Source organism: Scylla paramamosain, chromosome 25 (genome assembly GCF_035594125.1).
Source record: "Scylla paramamosain isolate STU-SP2022 chromosome 25, ASM3559412v1, whole genome shotgun sequence".
Taxonomy (NCBI): domain Eukaryota; kingdom Metazoa; phylum Arthropoda; class Malacostraca; order Decapoda; family Portunidae; genus Scylla; species Scylla paramamosain.
The window spans coordinates 13,464,125-13,487,492 of NC_087175.1; the positions used below are offsets into that span (position 1 = coordinate 13,464,125).

Here is a 23,368-nt window from a genome sequence, read left to right on the forward strand (position 1 = left end):
ACTTGCCAAAGTGTGTGTGTATGTGTGTGTGTATGTGTGTTTTATGTAAGACAGCCACTAAACAAGAGGAACAAAAAAAAATTAATAAAGAGGCCCACTTAATGCCAGTTCCCATAGATATGTCAAAAACAGAGGATAAGTGTCTTGAAACCTCCCTCTTGAAAGAGACGAAGTCATAGGAAGTCATAGGAAGTCATAGGAGGGAGTGAGTTCTAGAATTTACCAGAGAAAGGGACGAATAATTGAGAATACTGGTTAACTCTTGCATTGGAGAGGTTGAGTGAATAAGGATGAGAGAAAGAAAAAGGTCTTGTGTAGCCAGGCTGCAGGAGGAAGGGAGGGATGCAGTTAGCAATATCAAAGGAACAGTTAGCATCAAAATACTAGCAGAAGATAGGAAGAGTTGTAATATTGCAGTGATGAGAGAGAGGCTAAAGACAGTCAGTCAGAGGAGAGGAGTTGATAAGATGAAAAGCTTTTGATACCACCCTCTCTAAAATACCAGTGTGAGTGGAACCCCCACACACACGCAATACATGTGAAGCAAACTCTATACATGGATAGATAAAGCCCATGTACAGTGTTACCAGCTGATGTGTAGGGTGTGGGGGGGTTGAGAAAATTAGCAGAGACAACGCAGAATGCCTAACTATATAGAAGCTGCTTTAGCTGGAGATGAGATATGAAGTTTCCAGTTAAGATTATAAGTACAGATAGAGACAGATATCAGATAGAGAGAGAGACAGATAGAGAATGTTCAGTGTAAAAGAGGTGGACAGTTAAGTGTCACTGAAGAAGAGGGAATAGATATCTGGAAGGTTGTGTGAAGTTGATAAATGGAGGAATTGACATTTTTAAGACATTGAACATTACTAAATTTGCCCTACCCCAATCAGAAATTTTAGAGAAATCAGAAATCAGGTGTTCTGTGGCTTCCCTGCATGAGCTGTTTACTTCCTGAAGGGTTGGATGTCTATGAAAAGATGTGGAAAAGTGCAGGGTGGTATCATCAGCATAGGAATGGATAGGACAAGAAGTTTGGTTTAGAAGGTTTAGAAGATCATTGACAAATAATAAGGAAAGAACCCTGAGGAACACCACTGTTAATAGATTTAGAAGAACAAAGACTTTCTACCACAGCAACAATAGAATAGTCAGAAAGGAAACTTGAGATGAAGTTATAGAGAGAAGGATAGAAGCCATAGTAGGGGAGTTTGGAAATCAAAGCTTTGTGCCAGACTCTATCAAAAGTTTTTGATATGTCTAAAGCAACAGCAAAAGCTTCATCAAAATCTTTAAAAGAGGATGACCAAGACTCAGTAAGGAAAGCCAGAAGATCACCAGGAGAGTGGCTTTGATGGAACCCATACTGGCAATCAGATAGAAGGTTGTAAAGTGATAGATGTTTAGCAATCTTACTGTTGAGGATACATTCTAAAACTTTAGATGGGCAGGAAATTAAAGCAATTGGATGGAAGTTTGAGGGATTAGAATGGTCACCCTTTTTAAGAACAGGCTGAATGTACGCAAACTTCCAGCAAGAAGGAAAGATAGGTGTTGATAGACAGAGTTGAAAGAGTTTGACTAGGCAAGGTGTAAGTAAAGAGACACAGTTTCAGAGAACAATAGGAGGGACCCCATCAAGTCCTTGAGCCTTCAGAGGTTTTATGCCAGCGAGGGCATGGAAAACGCCACTGCAAAGGATTTTAATGGGTGCCAGAGAGTGGAGGAGAGGGAAGAACAAGTCATGAATTTTTAGCAAAGGTGTGAGTGAAGAGTTCAGTTTTAGAAATAGATGAGATGGCAGTGGTACTGTCAAGTTGAAACAAAGAAGGGAAAGATGAAGAGCCTTCTGGCAAGGTACCAGAAGTCATGAGGGGAGTTAGATCTTGAAAGATTTTGACATCTATTAATGAAGGAGTTTTTGGCTAGTTGGAGGACATACTTGACATGATTCTGAGCAGAAATATAAAGTGCATGAAATTCAGGTGATGGAAGGTTCAAGTACATTTTGTGGGCCACCTCTCTATCATGTATAGTATAAGAACAAGCTGTATTAAACCAAGTTTTTTGGAAGGTTCAGGTCAAGAGAAAGAGTGAAAAATGTATGTCTCCATGCCAGACACTATCACTTTTCTTATGTGCTCAGCACACAGAGATGGATCACTGGCATGGAAGCAGCAGTCATCCCAAGGAAAATCAGCATAATGCCTCCTCAGGTCTCCCCAGTTAGCAAAGGCAAAATGCCAGAGGCACCTCCACTTTGGAGGATCCTGAGGAGGAATTGGAGTGATAGGACAAGATACAGATGTGACATTGTGATTGGATGAGCCCAATGGAGAAGATAGGGTAACGGCATAAGCAGGATTAAAGGTTAGGAAAAGGTCAAGAATGTTGGTCGTATCTCAAAGACGGTCAGGAATATGAGTAGCGTGTTGCACCAATTGCTTTAGGTAGTGAAGGATAGCAGAGTTGAAGGCTAGTTCACCAGGATAGTCAGTGAAGGGAGAGGAAAACCAAATCTAGTGGTGAACATTGAAATTTTGAAGAATGGAGATCTCTGCAGAAGGGAAGAGAGTCAGAATGTGCTCCACTTTAAAGTTAAATAGTCAAAGAATTTCTTATAGTCAGAGGAGTTAGGCGAGAGGTATACAACACAGATAAATTTAGGTTGAGAGTGACTCTGTAGTCATAGCCAGATGGTGGAAAACTTGGAAGATTCAAAATCAAGGGCATGGGAGTAGGTTAAGTCATTGTGCACATAGATGCAACATCCAGCTTTGGATTGAAAATGAGAATAGAGAAAGTATGAGGGAACAGAAAAGGGGCTACTGTCAGTTGGGTCTGGTCTATACCTTTCTTTTGAAACAATGTGACCAAGCAACTTAACCTCTCTCTCCCCTATGCTACACTTAGAGAGATTAAATTTTATGCCAGCATCTCATGTGGTTAAACAGGTGATTTAGTTGTGTCATCAGTGTGTCATAATCCTTGGCATACATTATAATGTCATCTAAATCATTCTTAAACCAGTTTTCTCTTAAAATGGGAGTTAGTACTTTGGTCAACTGATGAGAGAAAATAGCTGGGGAGCAACTTAAGCCTTAAGCTGCCTTAAGAGGCAGCCTCTTAAAATGATATAAAGTATCTTAGCTTAAGTGGATGGCTAATATCAATCCAACCAATGCTGTTCTCTTTATAGTTAATGGTTAACACCACCTGGCCTAAGATATTCATACCTAGCAGATGTCAGTGGATAGATAACGATCAGGAACAATGAGTACTGATGCAGTGATGAATTCATGACTTGCACTTGGGATGGTAACCTGAGCTTGTCCTAATACTCTAATTTTCTCTCCTGAGATGCCCTTAATCTGCAGGATTAAGATTAGGCAGACAAATTACCAACTTTAATTTATGGGCCACACTCTTTTATTAGTGACACTTCACTCCCTGTATCCAGAAGGGATTTTAAAATTAATTTGTTAACTTTTAAATTGATTATCATAGATCTGGACTTGATAAGTCATCTTGCTCAACCTCCTCTACGTGGACATCCTGGTGCCTCTCATCTACAGTTTGGTCTTAATCAGTCAAAACTTGATCCAGGAGGCAGATTCCTCCTACAGCTTTGGTCATGCATATTTGATCAGCAGTACTGACAATATTGAAAATTCTGTTCCTACTGCCTTAATCTTCTAACTATCCTCTCCAGGTAAGATCTGAAATCATCTGGCTCAATTCCAACAGACTCTGGGGAAGTGTTCATGCTTGCTGAGGAAGTAGGTTTCTGTACTCTATAGACTTCCTCTTTGCTTTGGGTTAAGGTTATTCCTCTTTCTACCTCCACCCTATCAAAGAAGTCTTTCAAGGGAATCTTATCAGCCCAGTACATTTCTAATCAGTCATAGCAATCTTTAGGCATCCCTTTTGGAATTTTATCTCTTAGGGGTTTTTCACTATTAGGTACTCTATCTGGACCAGCAGTAACTTCCAACAAGGCCAACTTATATTTGATCTGAGTGCTGAACTCAAGTGAGTCTTCACTATGATGATAGTTTAATTCATTGATGGAATTTAAGAGCTTGTGATAGCTTTTGTCTGTGAATTCTTTAGTGAGAAGGGCTTTAAATTCCTCCCAGGACAATAATTGTCTTTTAGCTAAGATGTTCTGAATGTAAACTGCTAGTTGGCCATCAACTCTGGCTAAAGCCATTTTTCATCGATCTACTGCATCCTGGGAAAAGTTCTCAATCTGTGACAGAAATATTCCTAGCTTACCTTCTCCTTCTACTCCCTGGAGATGCCTTTGCTCTAGTGCAGGTATGTCACAAGGCTTCATGAAAGCTTTGGGTGCTGGTTGTGGTTGGTTTAATATTAACCAGTGCATTAATTCTTAGAAACAGTCTCCCAGACTGTCCACTTCCCTTTCTAGTTCTCTTATCTTCTTTTTGTCCTGTTCTACAGACAGTGGCTTCTCTTCTATCTCCGCTTCTGATATGTCAAAATCTATCGGGTTTCTGCCACCAGTCGCCATGATGCTAAGTTCACTGTCTATCACCTAATTGCTGTGGCAAGAAATGCTAACATTCAAAGAAACAACAAGGAGGGATGTAATTTTCATCCCCTACCACTACCGTGCAGTAGTATTAGAGGAGGTAGGGAACCCAAGTTGGGTGATTGTTAGGTCACCCACCTGCCCCTAAGGCTTAACCTAGGGATAGATACCAGTGGGTGGGTCTCTGCTGCTGGTCCTCAAAAGAGAAAGGGGGGAGGGGGTATGCTATACTACTCTACCCATTAGACTTACTCCCCAAGGTTAATTTAATGGGAGGCATGATGTAGTCAGAGGATAATGGAGATAGAGAAACAAGCTATGAATCATACAGAGCTGAATTTTTAGCCAAGGTTAGATTAAAGAGTTCAGCATTAGAGATAAATTAGACAAGTGTAGTGCCACAAAGTGGAAAGAGAGGAGGGAAAGTTGAAGAAAGTCATTGGAGATAATTTTTAGCAGGGTTTCATAAGTAATGTGGGAGTAAGATCTAGAAGGATTTTGACATTTTCTATTGATAAAAGAGTTCTGGCTAATTGAGAACAGTTTGGATGTAATTTCAGGTAGAAACATAAAGTCCATGAGTTTTAAGAGTTGGAAGGCTCAGGTACTGCTTATGGGGTAACTCTATCATGTGTAGCACAAGAATAGACCAAGTTAAACCAAGAATTGGAAGGTTTAAGGTGAGAAAAAGAGTTTGAAATATATATATCCATACCTGACACATTGATGTAATCAGCACACTGAGATGGGTTCTTGACACAGAAGTGGTACTTATTCCATAGAAAATCAGCATAATATCTTCTCATGTTCCCATAGTTAGTGAAAGCAAAATGCTAGAAGCATCTCTGCTTTGGAAGACCCTGACAAAGAATTAGAGCATTAGGACAAGGTACAGAAATGAGGTTATAACTGGAGGAACTCAACAGAGAGAATAGTGACAGAATAAGCAGAAGATTAGATGTTAGAAAAAGGTCAATAATGTTATGTGTATCTCTCCAAGATGGTCAGAGATGAAATTTGGGTGCTACACTGATTGCTTTATGTTATAGAGGATAGCAAAGTTAAAGGCTAGTTCACCAGATTGGTCAGAGAGGGGAAATGAAAGTCAAAGCTGGTTTGATGAACATAGAAGAATGGAGATCTACACAAAAGGGAAGTGAGTCAGGATGTGCTCTAGTTTGGTAGTTAAATAGTTGGAAAGTTTTTTATATTTAGAGTAGTTAGGTGAGACATATATAGCAAAGATCAATTTTGCCTGAAAGTGACTCTAAAGGTGAAGCTAGATAGTGGAAAGTGCAGAATAATCAAAAGCTTTAGCATGAGAGCAAGTTTAATCGTTGTTCACATTGACACAACATTAAACTTTGGATGGAATGTGAGGATACAGAAAGTAGAATGGAACAAAGAGGGGGGGAAACCTGCATTTCAGTGATGAAAATGAGGTTTAGCAATGGAGAACTGATGTTATACAAATTGAAAATTATGTTAAAGGCTGCAAATGTTCCAAAAAAGAATGTAGAAATACTTGGGAGGGCAGGGATGTCAAGATGCTATATTGATACCAACAGACTAGTTCAACCTGAGGACATTATAGACTGAGACTGAACTTTTAGAAGTAATTTTTATTTTTTTTATTTATTTATTTTTATTTCAACTAAAAGGTGTAGATGTGTAAGGTGCATGTGATATAGTGTGGGGAGGAAGGGAGTTGCTTTTAGAGGACAGGCTGTGAATACCTTCTTGTGTTGTGAGACACAAAAGGAAGCAGTGAGAGAGATCACAGCTGGGATGAGACAGGTTCACAGCATCTACCTTTGCCAGCATGTATGAAATCTTGCTGGTAAGAATTACTGTTTCAGCAGTTGTCTACTGTTTCCTCCCAATGCAAATGATACATGGTTATGGAGCGATAGTTAAAGGTCTAAGATTTAGTGAAAATCATTATTATTTTTAATTAATTAATAAATTTTCTAAGAGGAGCTTTTGTCACAAGCAGAGTGATAAAATTATGTAAATGGATTTGTATAGAACATGAGGAATCAGTTGTAGAATGGTGAAAATAGTAAAACACAGCACCCTGAGATGATGTGAAAACCTGATGATTATCATGATCCTGACATTTAAGAAACTGTCCTTTTGTTCTCCTGGTTAGGAGCTTGATCCCCCTGCCCTGGTGAAAACCTCTTACAGCTAAAGATTTATCTGATCTTCAGATCTATTTCTCAGTGGTTTTGTGAAGTCCCAATGGATTACAGTGGTAGAAAAAGGAAAGATTACTAGTAACTAGTGTATATAGTATAATTATGTTAGTAATGATATAAAATGTGTCTTTATATCTGGGTAGGGATCCCTCCACCCCATGTTCTCTGAAATAGCTTGGGCCAGTAGAAAATGTAAGTCACATATTCATAGTACAGGGGAAATGAAAGTGTAGAAATTCATTTTATGTTCTTTGTCAGGGCAGTTTTTCAGTGTTTCAGTGGATAATCTAAGGGAGCATGAAAGTAACAAAGTGTGAACTAGATGGTGTGTGTGTGAAGACCAAGCTGTTTGAAATGGAAGGCTAGGAATGGGATATATGAGTGGAAGAAAGAGTGAGAGTTTGATTGTTCAAGGATGAGGTGAGTGAGTTATTTGACATGGTCATATCCACAAGAAGATCTGCAAGGATAAGTCTGTGTATATATGCATATAGTATGTGTGTGGGTTGTAACTGTTAACAGTTTTATGTAAATGATGTGAAATTTTTTCTTTTCCACAATAGTGCTGAGTCATTAAGAAACTTTAAGAAAAGATTAACAGATTTATGGATGGAGATGATAGTGGAAATAGGTAGGTATATTTCATACAGGGACTGCCACGTGTAGACCTCATGGCTTCTTGTAGCTTCCCTTATTTCTTGTGTTCTTATGTTCTTATATACCTAATTTTAGTCTCAGCTGAAAAAAAATAAAAAAATAAAAAAATAAAATATATATATATATATATATATATATATATATATATATATATATATATATATATATATATATATATATATATATATATATATATATATATATATATATATATAAACCATGGCTGTTGTCTGTTTGATATTAGCATGTCTTCATAAGATTGATTAAGATGTATATTTGCTCACAAAACTTTACATTGTTATATTGAAATGAACAGAGAATCCAAATGTAGACAAATTATATGGTGGTGTCTTTCAGTTACTGTTATATTTTCAGTTTAAGTGTTTGGTTAAGGTGTCAAATTAAACTGTATTAATTTGTTTTCATTATATGAGGCATTTAGAGCCAAAAGGAGTGAATGTGTGAAAACATTTTTAAGGTTAAGGGTCTCTAAGGTTTCACAACAGTGTCATTTCATTACAAATTGTATTATGTAAATATGTTATAATGATCTATAAAATGTTAAATAATAGCCATTTCATCATAAATCTCACTTTGTAAACATGTTACAATAGCAGCCATTTCATCATAAATTCCACTGTGTAAACATGATATATAATAATACATAACATGTTATATAATATATAACATGTTTACATAACATGATTTATGATGAAATGGCACTGTTGTGAAAATTTAAAGCTATGTAATTCAAAACTATGTTTTGGAGCATTTGCCCCTTTGGCTCTAGATGCCTCATATATGACTGAGCGGCGATGGAATGGTAGGTGTGATCAGAGGGGGAGAACATTTGCATGAAACCAATTCTCATTGTTGCAGGTGAGTCTACATACTTCTTTAAAGTGAACCAGAAGCCAAAGGGAGGCACGTGTGTCCTGCAGGAGACGGGTCAGAGCCGTGCCCTCATCGACTCCTTCTTTGTGGAGTGTGAAGGCTGGATGGATCCAGATGAACATGGCATCAAGAGCTATGTTATCACTTGTAAGAACTTATTCCTTGCTATAATTTCCCTTTTTTTTCTTACAAAGTAAATCACTTGGTGTGTCACTATGTTCAAATATTCATTCCTATAACTGAATTGAAAAATCTTGCTCCTCACTTTGAACTACATCTAAAATTGTAGAATATATAGGTTAATTCATGAGATAGATCTTAAACATATTATATATACACTAGATAGTAACAAAACTTGTACTATATAATTCTATACAGATTTGATATGCATAGATATTTCATGTTAAAACTTGAGATATATCTTACTTCATAAAGCTGTACTTTTTACAATGTACTGTATTTTATTAGCATGTTAAATTATGTAACTAATATTTAATTAACATCACATGTTGATTTATGTGAAATCATCTGTGTTACAAGACTGTCTTTAACACAGTACCTGCTGGGGAGTTTTCATGTTTACATCATTTCAGTGTGAGAGATTTTTATTTATTTTTTTTATTTATTTATTTGTTTTTATATTTGATATTGTTACTACTATTATTTTTTATTAATATTCTTTCTTTCTTTATTATTCATATATTTACTAGGAGTTTTGGTAATAAGAATCATATTGATAGGGGAGTATTGGTCCTCTTTTTAGAGCTCTGGAGGCCAAGATGATATAAAACAAAGCTAGTCAGAGGTTGACAGACTATCAGAAGTTAAGTTTGAGTCTTTAGAATTGTCTGCCCCACAGTGATAGATGACACCCAGAAGGAGCAGGCTGTGATGAACCAGCACCACACAGATGATGAGCTACAGTCCATGGAGATGGTCCTGCCTCCTGGCAATTTCACCATCAGAGTCAAGATTTTGGATTTATATGACAGCTGCAATGAGTTGATTATTATCAATGATCTTGAGGTAATGAACAGATGCTTTATTTATATACTATAAAATAACTTTCATCCAAATGCTTCCTGTTTGAAATCATTCTTACTATGACTGAAAAGTGATTGAAGTTGTGAATATGAATGTCAGCACACATATACTATGTTTCAGCTACTCTCCTTATAAGGAATAACTGTAGTAAAGATATGCATTGAATGCAGAAATTAAGAGGTGGAAAATTCAGAATAGAATGCAAAGTTTTTTTTTTCTTTCTTTCTTATTTTACATGTTGAAAAGATTAGTCAAAGATACAGAGAAATAGGAGAAAAGCTTGCTGAACTTCTAGGTCCCAGAAAATGTAGTTATAGAAAAAAAAGGCCAGTTTATTTTTTAAGATACCCTATACCTTTTTTGAAATGGCTAAAATCACATGAAGGAGGAAAAACAAAGGTCTGATAGATACTGAATTTACCAGTAAAAGGCAAGGAAGAGTACAGATACTGATTAACTTTTACATTATTAAGGTAGAAAGAATAAGGATAACAATGCATAAAAAGGGTTGTTGGGAGTGGGAAGGGAGAAGCATGCAGTTAACAAGTACAGAAGAGCAGTAGCTATGAACATAACAGTAAAAAGAAATGCAACATTATGGCAGTGAGTGACTGTAGATGGTCTGATAAATGACTGAAGTTGTTGAGGTGAAAAGTTTTAGACTAAACTCTGTTTAGTTTAACAACATGAACTGAACCTCCTCACATATGGGAACTGTACTTGATGCAAATATAGATGAGGCCCTGCAGAGTCAGCAGCTGAGAAAAGAAAAAAAATGACAGTGGGAGCTGTTTTACCAACATAATTCCAAGGAAGCTGTTTTAAAGGCAAGAGATGAGATGTGATGTTTTTATTTGAAAATTTTTTAGATCAGGAGAGCTCAAGTATATTCATTGCAGAATAGATGAATAATTGAGTGCCATAAGAAGTTAGATAATTGTTTGGAGGGCTGAATCAACTAGATAAAAGAATTGATTAATTTTTTGGGCTTTTAACAACACATGGTTGCCCTATCTTATAAAGGAATTTTAGAAAGTTTAGAAAGTGAGCATTTCAAGGCTTCTCTGTGTGAATTTTTTTTTTTATTCCTTCTAAGATGGATGTCTGACAAATGATGTTGAGTAATTGATATGAGTGGAAAGGTAAGAAGTTTGGCTGAGAACATTATTTATGAATATTAAAAGAGTAAGTAATATGACCAAACTTTGCAGAACACCACTATTTTTAGGTTTAGAAGAGGAATAGAGATTGTCTACCTTTATAATGATAGAATGACCAGAGAGATCAGATAAAGATACAGAGAAATGGATAGAGACCATGTAGGAAAAGAATGAGAATAAGGTTATCAATATATTGTGGTCACTAAATACTAGTTTGCAAAATCTGAACATGCCAAATGTGAGACTCTATTGTACAATAACAAGAGTATTTGAAAAGTAGGGCAATGAGAGTGGAGATGGGAAAGGTGCAAAGTCAGGATCAGACAGTGTCTTGCACAGGTGCTTTATTTGGATGATAGTCCTAAGAAGGTTGGCTATCAGCTGCCCCACATAATCATATTTCCTCCCTCAACATCATGGTCCGAAGCTTTATACATACTGGCATTAACAATACTCCATTTCAACTGACAATATAATCCCCACATCTCAAAACCTTGTGATCAGAATCATTTATACTATTTAAATCTTCATTGTTACTTGCATCACCTTTATTGTCCCAGTAGTCCTTATGCTTGTATTCATTCATCATGTTGCTTGTAACCTTTCTTTAGGCTGCCTGATATGTGTTGAGTGTCTGAGGCATGGGTGTGTATTATCCACATCACTGAGCTATGGTTTGTCCTCAGCATCAAGGAGGTGCAGCTTGTTTGTGAAGGACACCCACCATGATTATTTTTTCATGAGTGTGTGTTGCAGCTTGTCATAATGATGTACCTTCACTCTTCCTGTTGGCTTATTCTCCAAGATGACCTGGTGAGACCATCTTCCCCACAGGACGAGTAGGAGGGAGATTTTCTTCTCTTTGAAGTGCCACTTCCTCAGGCAGAGCTTCAGGTGTACCAGTTCCCCCACCCAGAAAGCTTTTTCTCTGCTACAATGCTTGCCTTCCATCCTCATACCAGGGCCACCTTTTCCTTGGTGCAGCATGCACTATTTCCTGGATCCTCCTCACTTTTTCCTGCATCATTTTCTGTGCTACTGCCACATTACTTAAGTCTAAAATATTTGCCACTTTACTCAAGTCTAAAATATTAAAGTCTGGATAACCTTAAGTTATTTAAGTCATTTCATGACCAATTACATGTTTTGGTAACTTGGCAGGAAGACCAAACATGAATTGGTGTGGTGGCTGTCCCATTGTGGCATTTCTTCATGTGTTGTGGCTAGACTGTAAATATGGTACCATCCTGGGGCACTCATCAGTGTTTTTTGCACATGTTTATACTTTTTATGTAAGAGGGCCACTGGCAAAAAGCAACGAAAATTATAAATAAAAAAAAACATTTATTGCCAGTTTCCAAACAGGTATCAGATAGAATGGCAAAAAAAAAAAACAGAGGATAAGTGTCCTGAAACCTCCCTCCTGAAAGAGTTCAAGTCATAGGAAAGAGGAAATAAAGAGAAAGAGATGAATGATTGAGAATACTTGTTAACTCTTGCATTAGGGAAGCTTCAAGACACTTATCCTTTAATTTTTAATGGCCGCTTTTGACTCTGTTTGTGGAAAGGCACCTCAGTGAGCCTTTTTCTTTATTATAATTTTGTTGTCCTTGGCTGGTGCCTTCCAACATAAAGAAAGAACCCTGAGGAACACCACTGAATGTAGACTTAGGAGAACAGTGAATGTCTACCGCTGTAACAATAGAACGGTCAGAGAAAAACTTGAGATGAAGTTACAGAGAGAATGATAGAAGCCACTGGAGGATAATTTGGAAATCAAAGCTTTGTGCCAGACTCTATCTAAAGCTTTTGATATGTCTAAGGTAACAGCGAGTTTTATCAAAATCCCTAAAAGAGAATGACCAAGACTCAGTAAGGAAAGCCAGTTCACCAGTAGAGCAGCCTCGACAGAACTCATACTAGCAATCAGATAGAAGGTTGTGAACTCATAAATGTCTAAGAATCTTTTCATTGATGATAGATTAAAAAGATAAGAGAGGCAGAAAATTAAAGCAATAGGATAGTAGTTTGAGGGATTAGAGCAGTCACCCTTTTTAGGAACAGGATGAATGTAGGCAAACTTCCAGCAGGAAGGAAAGGTAGATGTTGATAGACAGAGTTGGAAGAGTTTGACTAGGCAAGGTGCAATTTTGGAGAGCAATAGAAGGGACCCCATCAAGTCCATAAACCTTTTGAGGGTTAAGGCCAGTGTGATCATGGAAAACATCACTGCGAAGGATCTTAATGAGTAGCATGAAGTAGTTGGAGGGTGGAGGAGTGGAATGAACAAGTCCTGAATCATCCAAGGTGGAGTTTTTAACAAAAGTTTGAGCAAAGAGTTCAGCTTTAGAAATAGATGAGATGGTAGTGTTGCCATTTCATCTATTTCTATTCCTCATAAAGGAGGAAAAAATGAAGAAGTAAAGTTATTGGAGATGTTTTTGGCTAGTGAAATGAAGGAGGAAAAAATGAAGAAGCAAAGTTATTGGAAATGTTTTTGGTTAAGTTCTGGAAGTTATGAGGGGAATTAGAATCTAAAAAGATTTTGATATTTTCTATTAATGAAGTTTTTGGCCAGTTGGAGAGAACAAATTTGGCATGACTCTGGGCAGAAATATAAAGTATGTGAGACTCAGGTGATGGAAGGCTCAAGTGCCTTTTGTGGACCATCTCTCTTTCATGTACAGCAAGAGAACAGGCTTTCAAACCAAGGTTTGAAAGGTTTAGGTCAAAAGAAAGAGTGAGAAATGTACGCCTCCATTCCAGACACTATCACTTCTGTTATGCATTCAGCAGACAGAGATGGGTCTCTGACATGGAAGGAGTAGTCATTCCTTAGAAAATAAGCATGGTACCTCCTCAGGCCCACCCAATTAGCAAAGGCAAAATATCAGAAGCACCTCTGCTTTGGGGGATCCTGAGGATGGGTTAGAGTGATAGGACAAGATACAGTTATGAGGTTGTGATTGGAGGAGCCCAACAGAGATAGGGTAACAGCATAAGCAGAAGGATTAGAGGTGAGGAAAAGGTCAAGAATGTTGGGCATATCTCCAAGATGGTCAGCAATACAAATAGGGTGTTGCACCAGTTGCTCTAGGCTGTGAAGGATAGCAAAGTTAAAGGCTAGTTTATCAGGATGATCAGTGAAGGGAGAGGAAAGCCAAAGCTGGTGGTGAACAATGAAGTCTCCAGAAATGGAGATCTCTATGAAAGGGAAGAGAGTCATGATGTGCTCCACATTGGAAGTTCAGTAGTCAAAGAATTTTTTATAGTTAGAGGAGTTAGGTGAGAGGTATGCAACACAGATAAATTTGGTTTGAGAGTGATTCTCTAGTTGTAATGAGAAGGTGGAAAATTCAGAAGATTTAAGAGCATTGGCATGAAAGCAGGTGAACTGGTAGTGTTTAGTACATATATATACATACCTCTTAGGGAGATGTTTAGTATGTATCTGTACAATTTCATTTTTTAGTCATATTACGGCCTTCAATTTTGTTTGTGTATACAAGACTTGTCACTAACAGTAACAAAGAATATTTTGACAAGTCAGGAGTGAATGTTTTTATATACATACCTAACTTTTTGGTTTTGGAGTTATTATAGACTCAATAATTTTGTAGGAACTAAGATATATTTGGGTATTATTTTGTTATTTTTTTTTATGCATATGATATCAGAACAATAAAATGAAATTGGAGAGAGAGAAAAATTTTGATCATAAATGTTTAGGCACACTGACATTGTTGTGGAGATGGGCTGCTTTGTTTCCCCAAAAATCATTACATAAAAAGTTAAGTTACTTTCTCCTAGGAAGTTATTTCTCAAATCTATAATCAGGAGTGCATAAGAAATAGGAAACGAGACTTCGGAGCAATTGAAAGGGAAAACTGAAAGTCATAAAATTATAGAAGTACATGAGACTTACCATGGGTCAGTTGAAATGTGCTTCGGATTTTGCGAAGCAAGCCACCGCTGCTGGAGAGAGCTTTCACATGAGATACACAAAGATCAAGGTACCGACAGACTTTAAAGAGCTGAGAGCCACCCACATGCCACAAGTTCCCGAAAAATGCCCGTCGGAAAGAGAAACACAAAGTCAAAAGCCCATCTTTCCGAAGGGTGGGAGTGGTGGGCATGTGAAAGCTCTCTCCAGCAGCGGTGGCTTGCTTCGCAAAATCCGAAGCACATTTCAACTGACCCATGGTAAGTCTCATGTACTTCTATAATTTTACTTCAGCAACCCACCGCTATTGCTGGAGAGGCTCCACATGAGATTTTAAAGCCATGTGGGTGTACTCTCAGAACTACACAATCCTCAACGTTCTCCAAGTGAGTGATTGAAAATTAAACAAACTAAATATGTATCCCAACTTCATTGTATGAAAAATCCTCCTCCTTAAACAGATATGTCCCTTACAAAAACATATAGTACATGTATAAAACAAACAAAATATGTCAATTGAGATCCAACGCAAATGAATAGAGAAACCTGTTAACATTACAATACAGAATCCAGTATGGGCTCTTGAAAAAAATCTGAAACCTGAGTGATCTCCTTATTATAGTATTTAGCAAAGGTTGTCTCCTGAGTCCAACCTGCCTTAGATAAGATAATGTTAACTGGGACATCCATGGCTTTGGCCTTGGAAGCAGAGGCTGGTCGAACGCTGCCAGCCGTGAATTTCTTAGTATTGATACCACAGTCGACAAGAACAGTTTTAATCCACCTTGCCACTGTATCTTTGGAAACACTTTTATGTGGCTTCACCACACTGATGAGGAGTTTCCCATTATCCTTCCCAAATTCCTTTCTCAGATTCTCCGTTCTGTTAATATATTCCTTCAAGGTATTTACAACACACATTCTAGAATCAGGTAAATAAGCATGAAACTTAAGCATTCTCACATTAAACTTCGGACGACACTGCTTAATGTTGCCCCCTAACAAAAGAGATACAGAATTGTTATCAACAATAGCATTGGAATACAATAATAAATGTGAGGTCTGTACTCTTGCAGCTTGAGTCAATGCCATAAGCATCACCAATTTCAAAGTTAAAGATTTCAAAGATAGGTCTTGTAATGGGCTCATGGACCTCAGCTTCTGCAATACTGGCTGCACATCCCAGGTTTCAGCATACCTAGGGCAAGAGGGTCTCAAGTTAAACACACCACGCATAAACCTATTGATAAGTGGATGATTCCCAGCTCTACATCCTTCCAACGTAATGCCTAAAGCAGAGAGAGCACCTCTTGCTGTGTTAACAGACTCATACCCCACCCCTCTATGAAATGTCTCTGAAAGGAAATTCAAAACACTAATTACATACGGAGTAGAGGGATTGATATTCCATCTATGACAAAATGATGACCATCTTTTAATGTGTGGTCTATATTGCCGCATCGTACCTGGTCTCCACGATGCCATGATAATCTCTGTACCTTCTGACGATACACCTCTCCCTCTAAGTTGTTGCCTGACAAAAGACATGCCATCAATTGGGTGTGGGTCATAATCGGGTGTTCTTCCGCTGATGAGGGATGTCGTAGTACATTTGTTTTCTGAGTGATGAGCCTGGGGGCCTTGATCAACATTTGCAGAAGAGGGCCCATCCAAGGTTCGGAATTCCACATTGGAACAACCATCCACCCCTTGGCTCTCTCCTCTCTCATTTTCTGTAGACACCTAGTAATGAGAGAAAATGGTGGGAAAAGGTAAATCAGATCGAAATTGGCCCAATTTAATGTGAACGCATCCACATGCTTTGCTTCAGGATCAGGTCTCCACGAGCAAAAACAATCTATTTGCTTGTTTAAGCGAGAAGCAAATAAGTCAATGGAGGGAGTTCCAAAAACTACACACAACTCTTTAAAAATCTTTGGATTAAGTTTCCATTCATGTTTGTCATTAAAATTACGAGAGGCTTCATCCGCCAACACATTCTTCTTTCCTGGTATGTGTGCACAAGTAATCCAGATGTCATTGGAAATACACCAATTCCAGATATCAATGCAGATAGAGTTACACACTAGTGATTTAGTTCCACCCATCTCATTAACATAAGCAATGGCTGTGGTATTATCACACATAACTTTAACATGGCAGCCTTTAAGCAAGTAAGCAAAAGATTGAAGGGTAAACAAGATGGCCTTGAGTTCCCTTGCATTAATGTGTAGGCAACTTTCTTCTGTTGTCCATTTACCATTGGTGGAATGCTTTAATACACAACCACCCCAACCTAAATCTGAGGCATCAGTAAAAACTTCAACAGAAGGAGCAGTCCGAATAATTTTCTGAACTTGCGTACCTACTTCAGAGATCCACCAAGTCAGCTCCATTTTCATTTCCTTTGAGATAGTCATAAATTTTTCAAAGTTGCCCTTTCCTACCTTTAATGCAACAATTTTGGCCTTTTCTAAAATTCTGTAATGGAGCTTACCTAATTCAACGGCTGGAATGGCAGCTACCAACATGCCAACTACCCAAGCTACCTCTCTGATCTTTGCCTTATTTCTACTGGCCAAGGATGAACAACTTTCCACAATCTTCTTCACTCTACGAGCAGGGAGTGTGACAGTCATGGCTTCAGAATCGATGATGTTGCCAAGATATTCTATGCGTTTTGTAGGCACCAAAACTGACTTGTCCACATTAATACAAAACCCCACATTTTGCAAAATTTCCACAGTATCCTTTAAACAAGCAACACAATCCTCAACTGACTTGCTACACATAAGAGTATCATCTATAAAGGAAGTAATGGTGTAGCCTTTCAATCTCAAAAAAGAAAAAATCGGCTTCAAAAGTTTAGTGAAAAGACGAGGACCTGTAGAAGCACCATTAGGAAGGCAAGTGAATTGGTATATCTTCCCTGCCCATTTAAAACAAAAGTATTTTTGCTGCTCCTCTGCAATTTTGACTGAATAATAAGCATGCTTCAGATCCACCGAAGCCATGAAAGCGCCTGAACTGATTAGCCTAATTGCCTGCTCAAAATTTTCCATTTTGAAATGGATGTAATTCATGAATTTGTTGAGTTTCTTCAAATTAAGCACCAACCTGTAGCCACCCTCTTTTTTCTCTCTCAAGAAAACTGGTGAAATAATCTGGCCCACCTGTCTGTGAGTCTCTTTGATAACCTTCTGGCTCAACAATTTATCTATTTCATTAGTCATAATAACTTTCTCCTCATCACTAAATTTGTATTCCACTTCCTCAGAAAATAAATGAGTAATGTTCTGTTCAACAATCTCAAGATGGCAATGTTTAACAATGTCCAAAATGAAAGGATCACTAGTAAGTTTGCACCATTCACCAATAAACTTATGAAGCTGACCCGCTTCAAAGTCATTCCTTACCTGAATTACTGCCGGGGATTGTAGTGTCCCCGGCCCCTTGGGTTTTTTGAAGAGGAGTTCCCTCTGTGATAAGAAGGGCGGCCGTCCCCTCTGGTGGCAGGTTTGTGTAAGCCGTAAGGTTTAAACCGGGTAGACATACCCCGGAAAGCTGGCTTCCCAAAGAAACCATGTTGCTTACCACCACTTAACTTCCCAAGACCTGGAGCTCCAAAATGGGAAGTCTTCTTGTGGGTAAACTTGTTCTTCAGCCTTTCGGCCTCCTCAATCTGTTTGGTAGCTTGAGTAAGATCATCCCCAAACAGTAAGCCAGTTGCAGGAGTCTTATCAGTGCATAAGTGCGCATACTTTTGGTTTATCTCTCGTTTGAGGAAAAACCGTCTATTCATATTCAGTTTAAAGTTTGCATGCCCTAACAACCCCAAGGCACCATTAAGCATAGCCACCTCTTGACCAATAACCTGATTCTGCTCCTCATTGGCAAACTTGTCCAGAACAGTAAGTGATTTAACCATAATAGTGGCAGCCTTAGTTATATCCTTACCAATTTCCTTCAGTCGGAAATCAGCTTTCTTTGCCTCAGTGGGTAGGGCATCCAGCACTTGTGAGTTGCACTCGACTGGGATAAGTGCCTTACAGTTTCTAGGACGTTTAGAAGCCTCATCTGCCAAAATCTCCTTATGGTCTTCCTCTTTCAAACCATGAGAAAACCAGTGATTCACCATTGCAGCAATCGGTTCTTCAATAGCTTCAGAACAGTCATCCATAGGCACATAGGCCTTAGCTGCTTGTAACAGAATACTGCCCGAAGGAGCTTCATCTTCGATCTCACCTTCTTCAGCACTCATTTCTTGTGACCTAAAGCCAGAAAATGCACCAGAGGAAGAAGGGGGAGGGGAGGCAGAAATCTCATGAGTACCCCCTAAGTCCTGTGCTGGCCCAGATCTGATGCCTGATGTGCCAGGCTCAGAACCAACACTTGCCCTGGCACCTCTGTCACTCTTAAGTTTATTCACATCCTCCTGAAGTGCAGCCCAAGCCTCCAAAAACTTGGATAATGTAGTATTGTTAACATCTCCAGACTGGCTAGCTGTTGGTCGGGCGTCCATCTTAGACACACGATCACTTGCAACTTCATCCTCCCTAGCAGAGGCCCCAGACCGTTGGATATTGTTCCTCTTTTTATGCCTAGTGGACGAATAGAGTCGGCTTCCACAAGAATGTGAAGAACCGCTTCTTGGAGGTGTAGAATCCCCCGAGGAAGACATATTGATGAACCAAACTCCTTCACAACAGTACACTCTGTCACCTGTCCCGCTCCTGAGAGATAACGGGAAAAAACACAGACAAAATAATCTTAGTTCAGCCCGCTCTTAATACAGATAACGGGATATAATCAAATCGAACCTTAAAACCTGCACCACGGGCCAGCAATCACAAAGAAATAATCGCGCCATGGCCGCTTGTTTACATTCACCCGCTCCCAAATGTAGATAACGGGGAAAAACACCGAGACAAAGGCACAGTATAACACCCACAACACACTAGTAAAAAACAATAGACAATGAATAAATGAGAATCTGCTCCAAGTTTGAATAACAGGTAACACGTGTGCATAACCTCACCTTGTTCAACACCGTGTCCTCCCGCTCCTCATGGATAACAGGAAAGGAACACCAGGCACTCTTCCCGCTCCAACAGGATCACGGGGTAATAAAGTAAGGTAAAACAAAGTGAGTAAGGTGTAAAATAAGTGCCAACCCGCTCTGAAATTCAGATAACGGGTAACCAATGCCAAAATGGCAAACCGCCGCAGTAAGACAAACACGTCTTGCCTGTACCGAGAACAAAGCGTCACTGTCGGTACCTTGATCTTTGTGTATCTCATGTGGAGCCTCTCCAGCAATAGCGGTGGGTTGCTGAAGTAAAATTCATAGTATTCGCTTTCCTTTGAAAGCTGTAGCTGTAGAAACCATGGCCTTGAGATATGAGGTGTTGCCAAATGTACATCTAGCTATTTTGTTGAATGCACAATTCTTGTTTATTTATAGGTATTTGTAATGTAAATAAGTACTTATTACACACACTGTAGGATTGTGTGAAAGTGTATGTAAAGATGAGAATAAAAGCTTTTAAAAAAATATAAAAATAAAATTCCACATCCCTAGTCTGATATCATGATCTCTGAGAAGAAAAAAAATCCAAGAATCAAAATTGTATGGTAGCCACACTTCTATTCATGGCATGGGTATACGAGTATATATATATATATATATATATATATATATATATATATATATATATATATATATATATATATATATATATATATATATATATGAAATTATTTGTTATTTTCTCATTTTGCAGGCCAAACAAAAATATACAAAAAAATGGAACCTGACAAGGGCCCCTATCTCTGACAAAGCACAACACTATACAAATTGTCATTGTGCATATAGACACAACAGCCGGCTTTGGATTGAAAATGGGGATAAAGAAAGTATGAGGGAACAGAGAAGGGGCTGCTGTCAGTTGCCTCAGTGAGGAAAAGGAGATGAGATTAGTAGAGAAGAGGTGGTGTCCTACAGACTGAAAATTAGATATAAGGCTGTGAATATCACAGAAGTTATGAAGAAAAAGTTGAGTGGGTGTTAAGACACTTAGGGTCGATACTAGAAGCGCTGTCCAACCTGGGGACATTTGTGGTCCCCTCCTTAAATAAGGACTCCAAAGCTGGTGTAGGAGTTATCATATTGGATTTAGAGTTTTGAGTGAAGGATATATGTGTGTGTAATTAGGTGCATGTAGTTTTGTGTGAGAGGAAGAGAGTTGTCTTTAGCAGGCAGGCTAAGACTGCTCCCTTGTTTTGTGAGACACAAAGGGAAACATTCAGTGAAGTCAAAGATGGGTTATTGAAAAGTTCACAGCACCCCATGATCCAGTGCTTCAGACCTCACTGGGAGTAATTACGTATCATTTTGGCGGGTGTGTACTGCCTCCACCAACTAACTGAAGGTTGTTTATCAACTGATTCTGCCTCTTCACCTGGGCCTGGTTGCAGGAATGGCAGGGTGAGCCACGTTGCTGTTGGATGCCTGGAATAATTTGGAAGTAAAAATGTTTACCTCAGTTAGAAGAAAGGGTATGTTGTAAGCCAAATATGTAGATCCATCTGTCAAAAAGAATGTCTTCTTTATCTACTTTTCCTTAATAATGTATAACCTTACTTCCTTGTCTTGAATACCATCCAGGAAATGCCATACCAGTTGTTTGCACGTGATATCAGTTGGCCCTCTCGTAAACATTTTGTCAGCCCATTGCTATAGGTGCATCATAAAATTGCTCAAATCCTCTCAGGCAGTGGAGTCATTTCCTCAAAGTGCAGGATCCTAATTTCAGTAGCATTTGCACTGATGAACCTTGATGAGTAACTGTGCCTGCTACTCCACATTTGGAGCCATTGCCCCACATAGTTTAAGGCATAGCATGCCAGCCTGATAGTATGGCTAACACCACACACTCACCCCTCACATAATGTTGGCCTTCTTAATCAGGGTGTAGTGTGTGTGGAACGGCCTGAACCCTACTGGAGATGTGTCATCACCAAAAATAAGAGTCAGGGGTATCTCATGTGGGTGGGAACTTGCTGACTCGTGTGTAGCATCCATCGCAAAGTTTTCTGTTGTCACCAGTCAGGATCAGGCAAAAGGATGTCTTATGCAGATGTTTTATTCATGTGACAGTGTTAAGGAGGTCGTCTACCAACTGCCCTGTCTAATTGTATTTTCTCTATCGACATCTAGATTTGAAGTTTTATAATCACTGACAATACAGTGCTTCATATCTACATAACAATGTAGTGCTTATCTTCACTAATATATGTTAGTGCTGACATCAACATATGTGAGACATGAATAAGGGATGAAGCTCAAAGATCTGTCAATGGAGATGAATTATGTCAGAGGTGCTTATGATTTGAATAGAATAGAGCTTGAAGAAATTAATGTACTTGTAAATGTACATGGGGTGTTTAATTTTTCTGTTAAAATATAATAAATGAACTATGGATTAATAGTCATAGCCAAACACAGTACCTTCAGATTATATCAAAGGAATTGGAAAAAATGGCATGAGAAGGAGGATGTACAAAGGCTGAGTGAATGCTGTGGGTGTGCAAGAAAGTCTTTTGAAATAAGAGGACAGCATGCTAGAAGACCTGAGAAAGGAGGATTGGGAGATTAAAGGGAATGGATTGTGTGAGTGAGATGAACAAAGTTCTTCGATTAGATTATAGAAATTTTGATTCCTCTTCAGGTTCATATTCAAAATGATAATGAGAGTAATGCTTTTATCTGTATTAGTCACTGTCATCATTACTGGCATCATGAAGGCAGATAACAAAAGGTGTGTCTTTCCAGGTGAGGATGCCAACTAAAGATGAACTGGAGGCTGTAGATATTGACAGCATTATGGAAGCTCTGGCAGGCAGTGGTAATACTGAACTGCTCACCACATTCATTCTTGCTGCCTCCTCTGTTACTGCTGCTGTGAGTTGGTGTGACAATTTATTCCCCTTACTTTTAAACCTTGCATACTGTGTCCTTTTTATGGCAGGAAAAGGGAATTATAAACCATATTCGGTTCAAATATCTTGTTAGAATAATTGTTTCATCCAGCTTATGTCCTTTAATCTTTATACAAAGCAAAAGATAATATATAACTTGACTGGTTCTTCTCCCTTTTTTTACTCTTTTTATACATGTTGATTTTTTTTATATTATCATTTAACATGAAGGCAGATAAGAAATATTTTGTGTATGTTCTAAATTATGATGATTTTTAAGGTTTAAGTTTTTACAGTATTGAGTTTAAAGACATGTCATACATGATCTTATAGTATTTTGCTGTTGTAGTTAAAAGTGGAAAGAACAGAAATATACACTCAGATGTTCCATTTTGTCATCATTATATTATTTCTCATACTTGAGATTTACTCATGCATAAAATGATCTCTAACAGATGAATCCTTTGGATGATGAGAGCCTTGAAGGAATGACAGAAGAAGAAATCAATGAGAGAATTGTTGCCAGAACCAATGAACTAAACAAGCACCTGGAGTACCTGGAGAAGAGTCAAAACTATGACTCACTGGATAGTGTGGATGTGGCAAGCTCAGTGGTGGCTCAGTTATTAGCAAATTTAGATGATGGCAAACTGGCTCGCAAAGCCATAGACACAGAGGCACACTCTAAGATAGTCAACATGACTGAGGTAAGAAAAGAAACACTTCCAGTGTTAATATTGCAATTGAAGTATTATTGGAATACTGATTTACTTTATGTAATAAATATTTATTTGTTATACATTCAGTGGATGTTCAATTGATTTAGTTTCTCAAAATTTTTCTTCACTATGTGTGGTCAGAAATTAAGAAAACTGAAAAAAATGGGAATTTGTTTATGAAAGGTATTACAAATTTTCTATATTATACTTAT

The 23,368-nt window shown here is 38.3% G+C and overlaps 2 protein-coding genes across 3 annotated transcripts in view; one reads left to right on the top strand and one right to left on the bottom strand.

The window, feature by feature from the left end:
• The window catches only part of LOC135113220 (uncharacterized), a 633,180-nt gene that overhangs the window by 304,074 nt on the left and 305,738 nt on the right, over positions 1 to 23,368 (top strand). Inside the window, exons 27-30 of the mRNA XM_064028389.1 lie at positions 8,296 to 8,457; positions 9,170 to 9,336; positions 22,292 to 22,420; positions 22,893 to 23,144. Of these exons, the coding sequence (XP_063884459.1) occupies positions 8,296 to 8,457; positions 9,170 to 9,336; positions 22,292 to 22,420; positions 22,893 to 23,144 (710 nt within the window). The remainder of the gene's footprint in view (positions 1 to 8,295; positions 8,458 to 9,169; positions 9,337 to 22,291; positions 22,421 to 22,892; positions 23,145 to 23,368) is intronic.
• Positions 14,873 to 19,904, bottom strand: LOC135113218 (uncharacterized). Of its 2 annotated transcripts, none has more exons than XM_064028386.1 (2): positions 15,924 to 19,904; positions 14,873 to 15,655 (listed from the first exon to the last, which is right to left on the bottom strand). In XM_064028386.1, exon 1 carries the CDS (start codon positions 19,136 to 19,138, stop codon positions 17,879 to 17,881), a length of 1,260 nt encoding a protein of 419 aa, XP_063884456.1. In that variant the 5' UTR covers positions 19,139 to 19,904; the 3' UTR covers positions 14,873 to 15,655; positions 15,924 to 17,878. The 2 variants fall into 2 exon arrangements, with proteins under 2 accessions (XP_063884456.1, XP_063884455.1); XM_064028385.1 differs by having other exon boundaries at positions 15,924 to 17,853.

Excerpts from the sequence above, each read along its gene's own strand:
- LOC135113218 (XM_064028385.1), bottom strand. The coding sequence starts at position 17,690 with ATGACTAATGAAATAGATAAATTGTTGAGCCAGAAGGTTATCAAAGAG.